The sequence below is a fragment of the Scleropages formosus genome, chromosome 7 (genome assembly GCF_900964775.1).
Source record: "Scleropages formosus chromosome 7, fSclFor1.1, whole genome shotgun sequence".
NCBI lineage: Eukaryota > Metazoa > Chordata > Actinopteri > Osteoglossiformes > Osteoglossidae > Scleropages > Scleropages formosus.
The window spans coordinates 7302418-7321155 of record NC_041812.1 but is presented as its reverse complement, the minus strand read 5'-3'; the positions used below and the strand labels follow the sequence as shown (position 1 = coordinate 7321155).

Here is an 18738-nt window from a genome sequence, read left to right as displayed (position 1 = left end):
ATTGTTACATCATCCTGAGTTAAATGTGTTTGCATTCTGCCCATGCAAAAACAAAAATGGGGGAATCAGTTCCCAAATGTATATAATGATAGTTCCAGAACACTATTTGAGGACGGACAGGCAAGCAAGCAGGGTTGGGGACAGCATACAAGGGGAATATGGGGCTTCGTTTAGCTCACATTTGTCTACTGGAACAAAGTGCACTCCGTTACTAACAGGGCACTGAAGCCAAAGCAAGGAGATCTAATAAAAATGCTAGAAATAAAAAATACTATTAGCTGGAATAATGTTTCAAAGTGGGGGATTGCACCTTGTCAGGAAGGCTGCTAGAGAGAAGGTCAACCTGGAGGGAAATGGTGTCGACAAAACTCTTTCTTCGGGACAGGCGGTCTTCATCTGGGGAAGAAGGATAAAAATGTTTCAGATTTAGAATGCATAAAGACACACCAATGATCCATGCTGAAAGAGTGCATTCTACAAGATGTTCTAGAAACTTGTTATATTCACATACTGTAGTTTGTCAGTACACCGAAGAACACAAACGTCAATTTCAGGATATCACGTTTGTAAGAAGGCCTTCCATATTTCTTAAGGACACATTAAGAAGCTTAAAATTTTAGTCTAGCATTTAATTTTTTATACCGATGAGGACATCAAAGAATGAATGACAAATATCATGACCGTAAATGCACATTTGCATACTGTGAAAAGCTTTGGTATTAAAACAGTGAATATGAATGTATTAAAGCAAGATTTCCTTTTTTCATGGTAATGGAAGAATTAAATAAAATAATTTAAAAAATTCTGCAGTTGACAGGGGTAATTTAAATGCACACAAGTGTGGGGTGCAGTCAATGACTCCTCATTGCATTGCGGCGTCTTAATGACCAAGGTTCTGGATTACTTATCAAACAAGGTAGAGCTGATCAGATATGACGTTTCAACAAGTGAGGAAGAAAAGTTGTGGGTTACGGGGGGTAAGGTAATGAGGGCCAACAGGAGGGCTTTCACGAGAAACCAAGACTACAAACGACAACAGCTGTTATTGGCTGATTTCTGGCTCGATGGACGAGTGAAGGAACTGGCGTGGCCAGAGACACCACAACTGTTCCACTGTACAGTTGGCTGCACCCCGCTGTGGCTTGCACTGTCCCCAACAAAGAGTGGCAACAAATAGCTAAGGATGTAAATAAAAATGAAAAAACCGCAAAGACGAGTATCTGGGTTTTAGCATCAGAAGGCAATGTTGACATTCAAAGACCTAAAGCTTCAAATGCCATTAAGAAAAAACATTTCAGATGAAGAAAATGACCTTGAAGCAATTATCACAATTTACAATGCAATTTCTGATTTATACAGAAACTAAAGAATAGAATAACTCTAAGGGTTTCTACTGCACAAACATCTAAATTCAAACCAGCTAATCTTTTGGACTAAGCACTCACCATAAGAAACATGAACAAGTTGCCAGCAGTTTAAAAAAATTAATAAATGAATAAAAAACATTAGATTTTAAGCGTGAAGTGGAGCAAACTCAAAATTCAGCAAAGACACATGCTTGGGTGTCATGAACTGACTTAGCATCTACTGCTGCCTATAAGGATTTGTGGGGTTCTGGTGGATTTCTGAAGCCTCTACAAAAGGACAAACCTCTGCAGAGTTGAGGAAGGACAGGTCAGAGGGCAGAGGCTGAGGTGAAGCCCCACTATGCAGGTTGCCTTTGTAGGACCTGAGAAGCCTGCCTTGGCTATAGAGTGAAACTCACACAGCTAACTGGACACGTTACCTCTAGACGTCTGTCTGCACCTGTGAAGGATCTTTCCTACGCTATAGAGGACTGATTCAAAGGGCAGAAAGAAAGAGAAACAAGATGTTCTTTCTTAAAACAGCCATGGGCATATCTCAGCAGGGGAGAGCAACAGAGGATTGTAATCCTCACAAAAATGTACAGTTATGCAGCATCAAGTGTATGTGATAAGACGCAGTCTCTCCAAACTGTGATCTATTTTCACCTTTGATCCATGGTTCTCTTGCATGAACTACCATAACCTTTCTTATACAACAGAGAATTACAATTAAGAACAAGATAAACGAGATACTTAAATTTACTACCAAAACCAATTTTTATTCCTAGACTCTTTATATTCTATGTTTATGCCACTACTAATAACTTAAAGCCTCTTTACTTTCTTGTTGAGTCAAACAGCTTATAAGAATAAAATAATATTTAATAATTGGCAAAATGCAATTCCAAATGCATATATTGTGACAAACTATGTCCATAACATGTATGTTTAATCTCCTGCTGTAAAGTAAGCAATAGATGAGTTGTTTATATCACTCATCCAAAAGGCACCACTCCTTAACCAGTCTGGATGGTTTGGTCTGGGCTGGACTGCACTTGGACCCTTACCTGTCACCTGGGGCACATATGGAACAGAGAGGCGCTCCACGTTGTAACTGGGTCCTGCCAGCGACTCTGCAATCTCCTGCGTCTGGAAGTACAAGCTTCTGTTGTCCTTCTCCAGGGTGCTGGGCAGCCTGTGTTTTGGGGGTGGCACTGTTACTGTTAGCTGAGACCGTGGGGGGGCTCATATGCTGCAAACTTTCAATTAATTAGATTAACTATTTTAGTTTTTTCTAGACAAACTCAAACAGCTACAATACCTGAGTGAGTGAACAATGCTAAAACCAGCTGTTTATTAATTCATTACTGAAGGCATATGTTCCTGGGTCTGTGGGTCTGTTTCACACAGCCTGCCTTTATTTCACACAGAGCAGCTGTGCATGGATTGTTGGATTTCAGGGATGTGGCAACTATTTGAGGGGTAGACATACGGGCACTTCTCCCTGAAGATGTGCTCTGGTAGAAGGTATGGGGCTTCCAGGTTTCTCATCTCAAGAACCTGACAGAAGATGGAGGAAAGTAAACACAGAAATTATGATCAATTAGAGAAGAACTTACTCTGAAAATAGAATTAGAATTTGTAGATGATGCCTTTGTCCAGTGTAACATTTTATACTGCTGTATATTTTTCTGTAACAATACTGACACTTACTGGTTACAAGTCATTATAATCACCTGTTATAATAATTGTTGCCCAAAAATGTTAATGCATTTATGCATGCCTTCAGTGAATGCAACAAATTTCAGATGGTATGGAACATACCTTGCTGACATGCTGACAAAAGGGTGGGTTGGCAATCATCTGGCTGAGGAAGTTCAAGTAGGCTGCCACCAGAGCTAAGATGCTGCATCGGATGAACATGGGCATGTTCTCCTCATTGGCCAGAACCATATCCTGCACACACAATTGGAAAGGTTGGTGAGTTAAACAGGCTGGTAGCCAGCTGACAGAGCATAGAGAATGCATGTGTATTGTATGCAACAAATTTCCCTTTTTCAGAGTGTCTCACTTTACTACTTTACATTAATGGACATTTAAATGTCCATAAACAAGGCATGAACCTCAAAATGTTATCCTCAACAACAGGTACCTATAGTGTAGGTAAACTGCAGGTAATACAATACCCTAACCATCCATGGTCAGACATTCATCTGTCATTAGCCTTTATGATCCTTCTGGCAGTGAAGATGAACGGGTGGGTGGGAACAGGTGTCACATGACCTTCCCGGTTATTCTTCATTCATCGCAATGTGTGCTCAGTAAACTAGGGCACCAAATAGAGACACCAGGTTGATGCCAGTTCTGTCTCCTGTTTCAGAAAGCCAAGCCTAGGGCTGCTACATTCTATTATTAACTCCCAAGAGTTTGATGGCAGGACTGATTTGATTTGTCCTTGTACTGATGTAGTAAGTACAGAATTTAAGCCCCTCTGCTGGGAAATATAACTGACAAGGACAAAAAAAAAAAAAAAAGCAAAGCATTTTGCAGTGTTAATGCGTCTATGAACTAAAAACACTAAACTGGCAATGTATTCAATTATCTGTGCAGTTGATAATATCATATGTGTACTTAATTCTGAGTTCGGTATTAAAAAAATGTTAACAGAAAATAAGAAATCATTGTTATGCTCCCCGCAATGTTTCTATCCCAACAGAACACCACGGGCCCTCTTGACCTCATTCCTTCTCACCTTTTAGACTATTTCTCTGCAACTCTCTTTATTTGATCCATCTTTGCTCACTCCCCTCCTCTAGTTGCTTGCTGTCTTGTATTCAAAGTGGCCCACATCTCACCTCTGTTGAAGAATCCTTCCCTGGACAAAACTCAGTCCAGAATTCTGTAATTCTCAGTCTCTCTCCTCCATTTCCTTTCCAAAGCCCTTGAGCACTCTGTTTACAATCAGTTGTTCACATTCCTTGCCCAAAATAACCTCCTTGACAGATACTCTGGTTTCAAGACCAATCATTCCACCAAGACTGTCCTCCTTGCAGTGTCAGAAGATCGCTAATCTCCTAGAGCTGCTTCTCTTTCATCTGCCCTCATTCTTTTCTACCGCTTTGCTGCATTTGACGTGGTGAAGCACTGTACCCACCTGACCTGGCTACAGTAGTTTGCTATAAAAACAGCGTCACCAAAATGGTTTGAACCTTACTCGTCTAGAAATACATCTTAGCAGGTGTTTCAATGTGGCTCCCTATCTGCTCTTCCAACTCGCTCTACAGGTGTTCCACAGGGCTCTGCGTTGGGCCCCTTATTCTTCTCTATTTATACTTCTCTTGGCTCGGTCGCTGCCCGTATCTTATGTTATCACTGCTTCTCTCAGCATATTGCAGCTGTATCCCAATCCTGCAGCCACATCCACTACAAGATCTGAAGAGTCTGCCTAAATGCGCAGCTTTGTCCTCTCTGATCTTTTGGAATCTGCCACCAAACCTCTGCAACAGAAAGCCACAGTGCAAATCGTGCTTGACCTGCTGAAGAATATACCTCTACTCCTCAAATCTCTCCACTGGCTTCCCGTGGCTGCCTGTATGAAGTTCAAGACTATGGTTACAAGACAGTGAAAGAATCAGTGCCCTGATACCTATTCCTATAGGTATTTCTACAGACCTGATCATTCTATACACCCCAGCAAGACTGCTGTGTTCCACCACATCTGGCCACTTGCTTGACCTAATCACAAAAGGTCTAAAATGGAAAATCTTTTGCTTCTTGGTATTCCCTGTATCTGTGTTCACACTGGTAAAAGAGTGTACTGATTTCCTGTCCTCATTGCTATAATCTAAAAGGACATGCAGATTTACTGCTCAACCCACATCTCATTCAATCTGCAGTCAGACAGAGCTAGACCCCCACTGGTAATGCTCAATCAACCACAACAGCCCACCATAGTATATGAGCAACTAAAGCACAGCCGTTTTTCTTTTTTTTTTTTTTTTTTTTTTTTAAAACATCAACATTACATCAACATACCCTGTCCCAGAGCTGGAGAATCTGACCTCAAAATGCTTTTAGCATTCACATCCAGTGAGAATGCAAACCCCCAGGGAACCCGATGTATTCACAGTGCGCTCAGTCAGAAGGTCTCACAGCACCTTGTACAGCTGCTAGAGAGAGCCACAGCTATTCAACAAGGCTTGAAAGTGCCTGGTGATTCGGTCAATCACATGCACTCTTAGGGGCTCTCCTTCAAAACGGCTGTTGTGAAAGCACCAAATGGACCTGCAAATAGTCCATGACTTGGCTGTCACACTCAGCCAGCACTTAGGCCCATGAGACCCAAAGAATTAACTGGAAATTAAACAAAAAACCCTCCACAACAGCACAACTTACTACACACTCCTGAAAGCCAGCACTGTATGCTCATATTAGGATTTGTAGGTGATGCTGATGTTTAATGGTAAACAGGGTGTTAGACTGTAGTTAACTCATCAGGGCCTCATTATGCTGTCTGTTGCTTCATTAAAGAAATTAAACACACAATGCCACAGCATAATTAAAATGGGGAGTTTTTACACCCGCAGGATTATATAGTCAGATTGTAATTGCTATTTCCAATCACTGCATAGAAAGAGGACTATGAGCAATAGCAGACAAAGTTGAATAAAACAAATGTTCAAATAATATTCTTAAAATGAAATTACAATAAAAATAATTTGATCATTTTACAAATGAAGCACTTTACCATTTTTACCCATATGTGCTCTACACCCTTCAAATTCAAATCCATACAATGGGGTAAATGTGTGGCATTGCACCAAACTCAATTTCTATAGATTTTTCTTAGATAACCCAGGCAAGCGACTGTCAAAACTGGTTTAAAGACATGGCTACAAACAGATCTCAAAAGATCACCTTCTATGAAAAAAATTATAAAAACATCGAGTTCTCTAGAACCATATAACCGAAGAAACCAATCATGTAAAAATATAGTTTAAAAATATCAATGAGGGGCCATATTAAACATTTAACCAGCAGCCAAGACACCTCAGACACAGAGTGCACTTGTATAATTATGAAAATAACAGTAATAAACTGGTCTCTGCAAGCTGTAGCAGGCGCTACACGAGTGCGTAGGCAGATGACAAAGTATGTAAGGAGAGGAAGTGTAACCTTTACTTTCACATGCTGTTCAACAATACATTCATAAAAAAAAAAAAAGAAAAAAAAAAAAAAATCAGACATTTACTAGGAACACCAGGCAGGAGGAACAAACATTCTTGCAAAGAAAAGGCCTCAGGTTAAGGGTTCATACAGTATAACTAAAAAGTATGTTTCATCCTTAGTGAAACACATCTACAGACTGCAGTGTGTGTGTGTGTGTGTGTGTACTACACTTAATGGCCATTGTGAGCAGACTGACCCTACACAGAGGTTAAATACAAGCAGAAGTGAATGTATTTTCAAATAGAAAAACCTTCCAGTTTACCATTGGCAAGTGTGAATAACTCAGATTTGAATCTATATACAGGCTCAAGACTTACACTTGCTGGTAAAAGACAGTCTTAGAAAAGCAGCAAGAGCCAAGAGAATTGTGCTTAGTCAGACTGGGTATGTACAGAAAACTCAACTGTCAACCATTCCATTCTGCAACAACAATTATTCACCTTTTATCAAGTACAAAAAAAAAAAAAGAATTCCAAAAAGGTGCTGTATTTTCCTTTTTTACCCTCCAATGAAATTCCAAGTATTAACTGTGAAGCCACTTTGATTCAAACTCCCATGATTCCCTTTTTGCCATCATGATGATCATGCTGACATTTTACTGACAGGTAAGGTGTGTGTATTTTCCTTCCTGTAAACACATACCAGAAGTTTTCTATGCAGAACTTCAGCCACTAGCACACACATGTTCTTATAAACACTATGCTTATTTATTGGTGTGGAGCAACTGCTCTGTCACATCCATAAATGTCTTGGCTAAACACGTTACCGTTTTCTTCCCCAACTTTGCTTATCATCAATCTGCAGAAGCCGCTAAACAGCTCCAGCAACAACATTTATTTATTTATTTTTTTCTGTGGAAAGATTTACTCGCACTCCAAAATCTCTTTATTGGGATTAGAAATCCCATAAGCCCCCTGAGTTGGGGGGACTAGAAACTGCGCTCACCTCACTTGTGTTGACGTGACATTTGAAGCTGATTGAATCGCGACGCGGGAGGGAACTGAGAAACACTGCTGTGCTCCGCTTTCTTGACCCCCCCCCACCCCCAATCCCTGATTTCTGTCTGGAATTATAGGATCTTTCTGATGTGGGCAAACGCTGACCTTCTCTCACCCCCTCATGCCATTTTGTACCCAATGCTGGCGCACCTAAACCTGGCTGAGAATTATACACAGGACAATAAATATTTTACGGACACAAAACTCTGCCCTTAACATACTGCCAGCTGCATATCAACAAAGTAACAAATGGAACAAACGAGTGCATTTACAATAATCAACGATTAACACCTGACTTTGTGCTCATTTATCAAGAAGTTAACTTGTTCCATTAATCAGCGTCACTAAGCCAACAGACACAGGTAACAGCCAGGATTTATCACCAGAATGACCTTTTTAAATTAATGATGTCTAAACATGTAACGCTACAGACACCAACAATAAGAGACAAAATCATGTTTCAGCCCCTTGTTGCCACAGTCACTGTCACAACCGGCCTGTATGTTAGTGTATTGAATGTAGACATCTTCACACTGTCCACCAAGTTCATATCACCAGCCAAGCACAAGGTCTTTTTTCAAGCACTGCGAGGGGTTTGCACCCTGCAGACTGCTGCACTCACCTGCAGCGCCATAGCCAGGCGGATGAGATCGATGACCACCTCCTCATTGGCCAGCTCAATTGTGATGAGCGCTAGGGCGGTGAAGAGCAGCTCAAAGTTCTTGTGAACATTGTCCTCCTCCTTACAGCCCAGGTAGATGTGCCTGTAGAGTTGTTGTCCATGCTAAGAAATAGAGGGCAAGAAATGGTGAAATCTCATTCATTCAGGAAATGAGAAAAAATCTCTGATAAAAATTCGGTAGTGGGAGATGGTCACATTGCATATCACACTCAATTGTTCTGAAAAGTTAGGAAAGGAACAAATTACAGTATGTCTTCCTGAAAATGGGCAGCATAAATTCTGTATGCTCGTGCATTGAAATAACTAAACAGGAACAAAGGGAGAAATGTGGTATTACCTAAAACCGTAGACTACTGTAGTATGGCAGGCGTGCCGGATGTGGGTAGTGAACAGGTGTGACGCGGTACAGGAGGGACTTATGGTGGCAGTGGTAAAAAAACCATAAAAGGTGCAGCAAGCACATAAAACACACACTTTGGGCAGCAAGCACATCCACACCAGTCTGAGCTCTATGGTGTTATTTACTAGTATTTAACGGAGATCTCTGTTCAAGGCAACTTGCAATGATAAATAAGCAACTGACTACCCATTTCATACAGCACTGTAATGTTAACACAACGTACACACACACAGACACAAAGGAATCACCAATTCACCTGAAAGAAGTCTTTGGACTATGGGAGGAAACACGGAGAGAACAAAACCCACAGACATAGAGCTGGATTGAAGCCTACAACCCAGAAGCTGTGAGGCACTAGGGCTACCCGCTGTGCCATCATGCCAATCTACTGTTGAATATGCTATATTTGGAGTGGAGATGACTCCATCATAAAATCCAAAGGTGTTTTGTAACAATCATTTAGCAAAACTGATGTGCTGCTGATCTGGTCAGTGACAAATGCGGAAGAACGTGCGCCCCCTCTAGGCCGAGCGGCAATGCAATGCCCTGGATAAACTGGTGCCTTGACAACAGATGCAGAAGCAGCCTTGACTGAGCAGCATGGTTATCGACCGCAGAGTAATTGCTAGGGCTCAAGGCTGGCTGGCCGGCACGGCCCGATGGAAAGTGAAGGCGATCCGGAAGGAGACGGAGCGCCTCCACTGGTAATTAATGTAATTGGGCTCAGTTAATTAGAGCTGCCAGAGGCAAGGAGGCAGCCAGTCTGCTCGGCAGACTACTGGAGTGGCTGGACTCTTTATTAAACCACACGGATCCACGGTCACTCAGTAAAAGAATTCACATGGCCCCCAGGTTTTCAAATAAGAGTGTCCTTGACAAGCTGAAGAATGCTGGAAGATCTCACTGCTTGCCCTCTGCATCCCTGAACAATGACTGACAGGTTCACACACCAGTGAGGACAAAGACACACTACACATCTAAAGGCCCAATAGATGTGTGGTTCATGCTACTTGTATGGTCTTTGTGAGACAAACCAACCCCCAGGCATCCTCCTGTGACAGCTGCTTCACAGCTATGCGGCTCCTTCCAGCACTTTCCAGTGAGGGCTGTGACAATAGCCTCAAAACCCCTGCACACCATTTATATAGAGATGCTTCACAGATGCGTCTGTAATTCGAGAAGAGCGAGCAGGTGGACATCTCTGATTCCAGACTTGCAAAGATCTCTGGTTTGGGCCTCCTGCTGCTACTGATGAGCGGTGTGGCATAGTGCTGAGCACAGACCATGAGGGCACACATGCATGCATGCACGTACACAGGAGGGTCTCTATGGCCCAGGTGTCTTTGCATGCTGTCAACTTCCACACAGAGAAGCAGATAATACAGCTCAGTGTGAGGGTATTTCTTTCACCACCAGGGGGCAGGAGTGAGCTACACCTGGAAAGGAGGGCCCAGTGGCTCATCCATCCAAGTACATCCAATCAAAAATGAATGGCCAGCACTTTTTCTAATGCTAATAGTGGTCTGCAGAATATGCTTCTGTGCATTGTACCTAAAGCTAACAGAGTAATTATACATGATGATTGTCATATTGACACAAAGGACTAACACCAAACAGGACAATGAGATTGAGCAGCAACAACATAGAGACAGAAAGAAAGGTGGACATAGATCCCTTGTTCTCATGGGAACCCTTTATTAACGTATGTAAGGCAATAAAAAGGTAATGCTCTGGTCAGTTCCAACCACACTGATGTAGTGGCAAATAGGGTAAAGGGAATTTAGGTGCTTTTTTTTTTAAACTTTATTATAGGTATTAGCACAAAAACACATGGCTAACAGACAAGTCCCATCTGTAACGTGGAGATTCACCAGACTTCAATATTACCATGTGTCTCGCCATTAATTTTGTTAGGAACTTCAATTTCCATCATACAAACCTGAAAAGAAAGACTTACTCTTTTTTCAATATCATTTAAAAAAATATACACATTGAAAAAAAAAGTTTTACCACCCGTTCCACAGATGTCTGTAACTTAATTGCTTCTGTTTCTGCTGTTGCCAGACTGTCACTCATCACATCCAGACATGAGCACTGCTGTGTAATGCAATGCCATGCAAATTGTAAAGACACTGAAATGTACACACAAAGTAGCAGAAAAGGGAGAGAGAGGAAAGGTTTTTCTGTTGGAATATACTACTTTCACAGTCCTGTTTTTGACCACTATCCACTTATTTCCAGAACTCTACCTGAATTACATTTAATATTTAATATTATAATATTTAATATGAAATATTAGAAAAGTCACCTAAACAGCCTTGAGGAATGGAAATCCATATTTAGATTACATTTATTTATTTAGGTGACACTTTTCTTTTAAGTGACCTATAACGTGAGGTTTGTACACTCAGCTACTTACAGTTATTTATTCACTTTATACAGCTGGGTTATTTTTACTATATCAGTTCTGGGCAAGGACCTTAACCAAAGGTACTAATGCAGGAGGTAGGATCTAAATCTGGGCCTTGAGAGCAAAAGGTCAAAGCAGTTCTAGCTAGGGTTGTAGAGTTGGTACACAAAACCTTAGACTCTGACTCCAGTTACCCAATAATGCTTCTAACTCCACAGCACTGCCCAAAAGCAGAACATTATTTTGGGGGTCCACTTATCTGGCAAATACAGGCCTAAACCTATATTACACCTCTAATTTTTGGGGGTCGACTTATACGCCGGCATACAGTATATGGTACATTCTTACCGACTCCAGTAACCCAATAATTGCTTCTGACTCCACAGCACTGGTTCTAACCACATCAAAGGTATTAAAGTGCCCTTATGGTCCCTTTGTTTGAGCAGGACAGTAATCATTAAAAGGCACGTTCAGGGTAAATAATATGCGACACTGCAGGCATCTTGAGAACAAGCGTTCTCCTTTATTCAATAACAACGAGGTGATGAGCATTTAGTATTAACCCAGAATGGAAAACATTGTATATAATCATCTATGGGATTACAGCTGGAAGTATGTCACCACATCAGCTTAAAGCCTTCTTCACTCTACGATAGGATTCCATGTTAATATGAAGAGTAACAAAGAATGTCAAGAAAGGGGAACTGACAAAATTGTCCCTGATCATTGCCCCAGGCTCAATCAGACCTATTGAACTAATGCAGATTTAAAGATAAACACGTCTAATGCAGATGAACCCCAAAGGATAAAATGGATCTGAAACTGCACCATGCAGGTAATGCTATTTTGATCCTCACAGGCCACCGCCCAGGTAGGGACCACGCCAGGGGTGGATGAGCTCAGAAGAAATAACCCTCTGGAGGAGATCCCTGGGGAGCAGTTTTGCTGGGTAGAACAGAAATGCATTTAAAGTAGCTCAGCTTTACACCATCTTCAGTTCTGCCAGGGATGCCAGAGCAACAGTGCAACTGAGAACACTGGATGGAGTATGTGTTAGAGCTGCTGCCTTGCACTCAAAGGGCCCAGGCTTGAATTCCACCTCCTGCTGTTGTGCCCTTGATTGAGGTACTAACCCTGAACTGACAGAGTAAAAATTATCCAGACATAAAAGCGGGTAAAACACTACGCAGGTGAACACTAAAATATTTTGGAGAAAAGCATCGGCGTAGCACATAATCAGCTGCGGTCACTCGGTGGTCCATACACTGGCTGGGAAGAAACTCTTGCAGACCACTCTGGCCAATGAACATTCCTTAACCATGTCCCAGAGACGCAAGAATGAATGAACAACACTAGGTTTTTTGTGTGCCTTAGGATAGGCTTGCAGACATCATACATAATGACAGAACTCACATAAACATGCACCTTAGCTCTCCTTACCTTTTTCATGAAACTAACATCTTGCTTGGAGATCTTCTCCCGCTTGATCTTCAAAGCTGCCACATTGGGAATAATCCTGCAACCAAAGAAAAGTTCTTCATGGGTTCCTGGCGAGGTGGATGCAGTTGAGTTGAAGGCACTGACACACAGACATCCTTAAGGAAAGAGTGAAATTAGCATATGTTTTCAAAGTATGGCATGTTATTGAACGGGGGACGGGCAGAGAGGCAAAGTAATGTTATTTTCCCAGTGATGCCTGCCGTCATTAGAAAATGTATATTTCTTACTAAATTAGGGAAAGTTTCCTTCCGGAGGACGTGTTTGATTTACAGATGTGGATGGATTGCACCGTGCTACTGCAGATTCATAAATCAGTGTTTCACAGGTCTAACAAAGGTTGGAGCACATTACCTGATTCCCCTCAGCTTGGCCCTGTTGTCGTGGCGATCAATGATGTTGTGCAGGATCTCCAGCACCAGCTGCCTCAGCTCGCTGTCCTCCATCAGGGAGATGGAGAAGAGCGGGTCCAGGAAGAGCGGGGGTAGAGCGGCTGCCATCGTCTTGGCTTTGAAGCCAGAGGTCACCTGAAGGTACGGGGGGAGGTTGTGGGGTGGGGGGGTGTCACTACTTGCGAGGGTACTTCCTGTGGGGTCACCCAAATCCTAAACCCATGGCACTGGAGCCAGATCAAGGCAGAGGCAAGGTCATACCAACCCCTTGGATGACCTTGTTTTTTTCAAGTCACTGTTTAGACAGCAAGTCACACTCTTTAAATTCTAAATGAAAGGCCTTCTCTAAAAACTACTGAAACTTTTGGTCAATACATTTTGTGTTTCATTATTTGTGCTTAAATATTTTAATTTATTTAATAATGGACAAGCCTTTAAGCAGCTACTCGTGTGATGGATTCTGGTTCATATGGTGGAAGGTGATAAATTGACGGTACTCTAGAATCACATGTTTTTATCTAAATCGTCCGTTCTGTTGATATAATGAAGTCTTTGCATTTTTGTCTGCGATGTACATTACTTTGGAGAAAAGTGTCTGCTAAATGAATAGATGAAAATGTAAAAACTAGTTTGTGACTTGTGGTGAGGAACAGTATGTCGATTTCATGAAAAGCTACAAAAGTTTTGATGCTCTCTGCTCTTTGAAACATTAATCCTACATCACTTCAGCTGGCTGAGAAAAATCAACAGTACATACTACATTTTCTTGTACATGCTTGAGATAGAAAAACAATAAACATATCACACATCACATAGGGTGACATGAGAACCCTAACATAGGGACAGCTGGAAAAAGTGGTCAGAGTTGCTACCTTTGGACCCAAAGGTTACAGGTTTGATCCCCACCTCCAGCTGTAGTACCCTTGAGCAAGGTACTTACCCTAAATCGCTCCAGTGGCATTATCCAGCTGTATAAATGGGTAAGTAATTGTAGGTAGATTAAAATTGTAAGCTGCTTTGAAGGAAAGTGTCCGCGAAATAAATAAATGTAAACGTGAACTGAGGTCTCTTAGCTTCAGGGTTTTGTCCCTTGGAAGCAGTCTCAGTCACCTGAGTGTGTAACTTAGAAAAGGTCTCGATGAGGAAATGCAGAATCTCTGCGTTTCAGATTGCAATAATAAATTAATAGATGGTTGGAATGAATAATGCGTCACCACAAATGGTCCCGTTGGTCATTTAAGACCTGAAAAAGGACCGATAAGGAGCAGGGGGCACTTAAGCACAGGCACGTTTTATTCAGACGGCACTTAGTGGAGCGTCTTCAGCGTCAGTGGTCTTCTGAACACCTGCAACGACCTTCTGATGGCATCGATTCATCGAACGGAGTCTGCGAGCTGGAGTGTGGAACCAGTGCCCTGGCCACCTGGTCACAGGAATAGCGGCGTGTCTTGTCACCGCAGTTGCGACATGTTATAAATAGTTTAACCTTTTGATGTTCTCAGCTGCTGGGAGGCGGGGAGAGACACAAACAGCCTCCCTGGAGAACAGCTTTGTGCAAGTGACTGCAGGTGGAGGAGGCTGGTGCTCACATCCACCCTGTGGATGCTGCAGTCCACTCCTGAGGGCAGTGGGAAAAGCTCCTCCGTAGTAGCCTCACCCTGGGGCTCGATAAGGCCACATGAGCACTGGGTAGGTGTGTGCCGCACAGCTCTGCATCCCTGTGAACTTCCACAGTCAATATCTGCTAAGCCAATTCAGTAAATCCCACAGTAAATATTTTGCTCATGGAACTAAAAGCTACACAGCTTGTGGTAACTGAATCTGGTTGAGTGCAGCCCAGTACCTGGTACTGGTACCATAAACTGGCTATGTGAGGACAGTGTCACCCTGTCACCGGCTCTGCTGTGATTATGAGATAGACAGCGCTGTTCAGGGTTTCTCCCCAATGAGGGACATTACATGGTCCTGACAGCATCCCATTGTAACTGGATGGCACCCTCTCACCCAGGCCACAGCTTTTTTGAACTTCTCCCATCTGGCAGGTGCTATAGATCACTGTACACCAAGACAACAAGATATAAAAACAGTTTTTTTTTTCCCCCCATGTTGTTATATCCATGAACAGCTAACTGTTGTTAGTGTTTAAATTTTCTGGTGGAATACCTTTTCTCTGTGTAATCCTTTTTCCCTCTTACTTATTCCCTCCTTAATTATTTATTCGATCCCTCATTATTTATTCCATCCTGTTATTTATCCCCCCCCTCCCCCCGACACACAAATGAATCCCTGTATATGTATGTTTATGCGTGTGTGTATATACAGTATATACATATGTTGTGATTTTTTTTTTTGTCTACTCTACAATATGAGTCATTGGGAAGGGAAGCAAAATTCCTTATATGTGTGTGCATACTTGGCTAAATAAATCTGATTCTGACCAGAGAGACAACAACTTGCCATGATCAGGGAGCTCAGCAGCATGGCCTGGATGCGCTTGGTGCCCAGGTGCCTGTGGAAACCAAAACTTCACATTAAAAGGTTTGCAGACAAGAAAAATTACTGTTTTACCCTACACTAATGGGGCAGTGGGGGGCGTTGCGGTTAGCGCCATCACCATGCAATCACCCTGAATTGCTGCAGTAAAAATGACCCTTCCGAGTATGGGTATATGGGATGAATGGGTAAATAATTGTAAGTAGTAGTTTAAGTAGTAAAATCCAACACTGCAAGTTGCACTAGAAAAATGTGACAGCTAAATTCATTAACAACAACAGCAACCCTTCCTGGATGCAAATTCCAGGAAGTTCAGTTTCGGCCAAAAATGTGAGTTCACTTGGAGGAAATTTGGTCAACTACTGATGAGGAAATGAGGTGCCATGTCCTCCCAGCTCTTCTGGAGCAGATCCTACAGATGTAGGACACTTGGGTGTTGCTCTGCTTTCACTCTCCCATCCAGTTCACCAACACAGCACTACAACTAACACTTCACACTGGTGCTGTACATGTCCTTGTTGAGGTGTGGCATCATGTCAAACGAACGTCTGCCATCATGTCCAGGGAGGGAAAAACACAGGAATCCTAATTACTGTTGCCCAAAGAAGGGTCTTAAAGCCAGGAGGAGGACAGAGGACTCCGAAGTGTATGATAAAATTCTTTTGATTTGGGATTATTGGAGAGCTCGCTCCGGACCTGAAGATCATCTCCCTTTGAAAAAAGTAGAGGATGTTTCCTCAAAAGACCCCAGAAAAGAAATTTAGTTGTAAGTTTTATAAGTGAAAACAGCACATTTTTAAAAAAAAAAAAAAAAAAAAAAAAAAAAACAAACTTTGAAAAGTTCATCAGACTAATGAACAATCTGCCCTTGGAGGTTTAAATTCCAGCCAAAAAATTCAGCTGCCTAAAAGGCAAAATAGAGCACAAAAATAACTTAACAGAACATGAAAGAGGCCTTCGGTCTTTGCCAAAGAGTAGCAGTTCTGGAAAGTTCTCCAGCACTGTGTCATTTACAAGCTGAAATAATTTATTTTTTTTGTATTATGTATTATATTTTGTATTATATCAGCACATATTCACACTACTTCCACAGTAATGAAATACCTTGGCTCTTCACTTTAACGTAACCATTGGATTATGGGTTTTCCACTGGCTCCTCATATTACGACAGGTTGAGTTACTAATTTTCAAACAAACATTTTCAGTTTATCAGATTTTCTGCACCAGTGTATTCTGTAAAACTTTGCTCATATATATATATATATATATATATATATAGTGTGAACTAGCAGTGCGTTTCCAAACCAAGGTATTAACTTGCATTAAAACTCATCCAGATGGAATAAGGGTGCAAGACCAGATTAATTCAGCTCACTTCCACAGAGTTTACAGTTTATGCCTCATATTTCTGAATGTTGATCAATAATAAGACGAGGAACATTGCAAATGTTGATGGGATGAGCACTGAATAGGAGCTTGTGGAGATGGCATTTTTTTTTAATAAATTTTAACTGATCTTAAATTTTAATGCAGCTCTGAAAAAAAAAAAAAAAAATTCAAAGTATTTTTTAAATTTATTATAGCTTTTTACAGGCTTATACAGAACCTAACCAGCAGGGTGTCCATATTGGATTGGACTCTTTTTTTTTAAATTCAATCTCCACAGTTTTTAAAAATGGGAAAAAAAAGAGCTAAATGTGATTGCCCACTAGGAGTGCAGTGAAAACATTAGGTTGAGTAAAGCGCAAGGGTGACCGAGCTTGAACCCAGTGATGGGAACGGAAGAGAAATGGTGACTTACCCAATCTTGACCGTGTCCAAGGTATGACAGGGTGTCCCATAGACTGGCACTTTGCCCATGATGAACATCATCACCTCGGCGCGCTGGTAGTCAGGCAGGTTGCCACCAAAAAACCCTGAACCGGCAAAGAGAAATCGTTTCAGTAGGAACACATAAAAATACCCACCAAGTGAATTATGGAAAAAAGTAAAACACATTTAGTGACAGCTGGAAGTGAAACCCTTAGGGGCAAATATCCATCATACCATGTTCTTCAGAAATACAAACTGTTATAATTAGACTTCACAGTTTTGGCGGTAGTTAATATTGTTCAACCCAGGGGTTCTCCGTCTGCGTACCAGGGCTTCGGAAGGGGAGCTGCTGTTTTGATGTGGAGGTCAGATTCCTTCAGTTCCAAGCAATTTATACAGAAAACAGCCAGAGTTTACCAAAAAGATGGTCCAAAACATGCCAACTTCTATATTTCTGTATTTTAAATTCTTGCAGCAGACAGCATAGTGGTTCAGAACTGACACCTTGCACTCAAAGCACCCAGGTTTGAATCCCCCACAGTACACTTGATCAATGTACTTATGCTGAACTGATATTGTAAAAAATGACCAATCAGTATAAATGGGTCAGTCACTGTGCATAGCTTAGTGAACAACAAACCTTTCTTGCCTTTGAGAAAAGTGACAGATAAATGAATAATATATATGTGATAATGATGTGACATTAAGTACTTCACTTTTACTGAGTGCAGTACTGGAATGCTGCCGACAGACAGCACATGTCAGACTGCGATAAAGTGGTGAAATCCAATCCAGTTCATTATCTGCATCGCCTCCCATTGGCCTGCACCCCGCATGACCTAAGAGGTAATCATTTTTTCACTCCGTGAAATGGAACATTGGAAGAGCAATCTGAGGAAGTGCACGGACAGTGTGGTGTGCCAACTGACCAATGGTCTGGATGATAGCGTTCTGGACGATGCGCTCCTCACTCTCCTTGGAGCGGGAGGAGACGCTGCTGGCTGAGCCCCGTCGGGAGTCGGCCCCCATCTCGAAGTCCACGCTCATGCGCAAGTGCTTCAGAAGCGTGTTGAACACCTCCAGCACGGTGGGACCTGTGGGGGGAAAGCGCATGGACCCCCCGGCCAGGTGAAACTCCCTTTACAAATAAGGCAGCGCCCCCCTGAGGTGGGCTTCAAATGATATAAGTACCTACCTCACATGAAGCCTCAGCTACTAGAGACCAAAAGTGCTTCAAGTAGTACTCCAGGTCAATAAATGCACCAATAAATGCAAAATTACCGTGGACAGTTTTAATTAAAGGAGGAAAGTTCAACAAAACAGTCTTCTGGACACTTCTCTTTTGGGTACTAAGTCTATTTTGAAAGAATGACATGACATCGATAGCAGGTGGATAAATTACCACTCATTGAATTTCATTAATAAAAAATAAAAAATAAAAAAGAAAACTGTCTGAAGACACAAAATAAAATTATATAC

The 18738-nt window shown here is 41.8% G+C and overlaps 1 protein-coding gene across 5 annotated transcripts in view; it reads right to left on the bottom strand.

The window, feature by feature from the left end:
• Window positions 1-18738, bottom strand: part of efr3a (EFR3 homolog A (S. cerevisiae)) — a 97150-nt gene that overhangs the window by 7410 nt on the left and 71002 nt on the right. For all 5 annotated transcript variants that reach the window (XM_018757793.2, XM_029253389.1, XM_029253390.1 and 2 more), the window contains 10 exons: window positions 18189-18353; window positions 17249-17363; window positions 15412-15463; window positions 12917-13089; window positions 12506-12581; window positions 8196-8357; window positions 3171-3302; window positions 2839-2906; window positions 2414-2541; window positions 311-396 (listed from right to left, as the gene is read on the bottom strand). In XM_018757793.2, coding sequence (XP_018613309.1) covers window positions 311-396; window positions 2414-2541; window positions 2839-2906; window positions 3171-3302; window positions 8196-8357; window positions 12506-12581; window positions 12917-13089; window positions 15412-15463; window positions 17249-17363; window positions 18189-18353 — 1157 coding nt within the window. The remainder of the gene's footprint in view (window positions 1-310; window positions 397-2413; window positions 2542-2838; window positions 2907-3170; window positions 3303-8195; window positions 8358-12505; window positions 12582-12916; window positions 13090-15411; window positions 15464-17248; window positions 17364-18188; window positions 18354-18738) is intronic.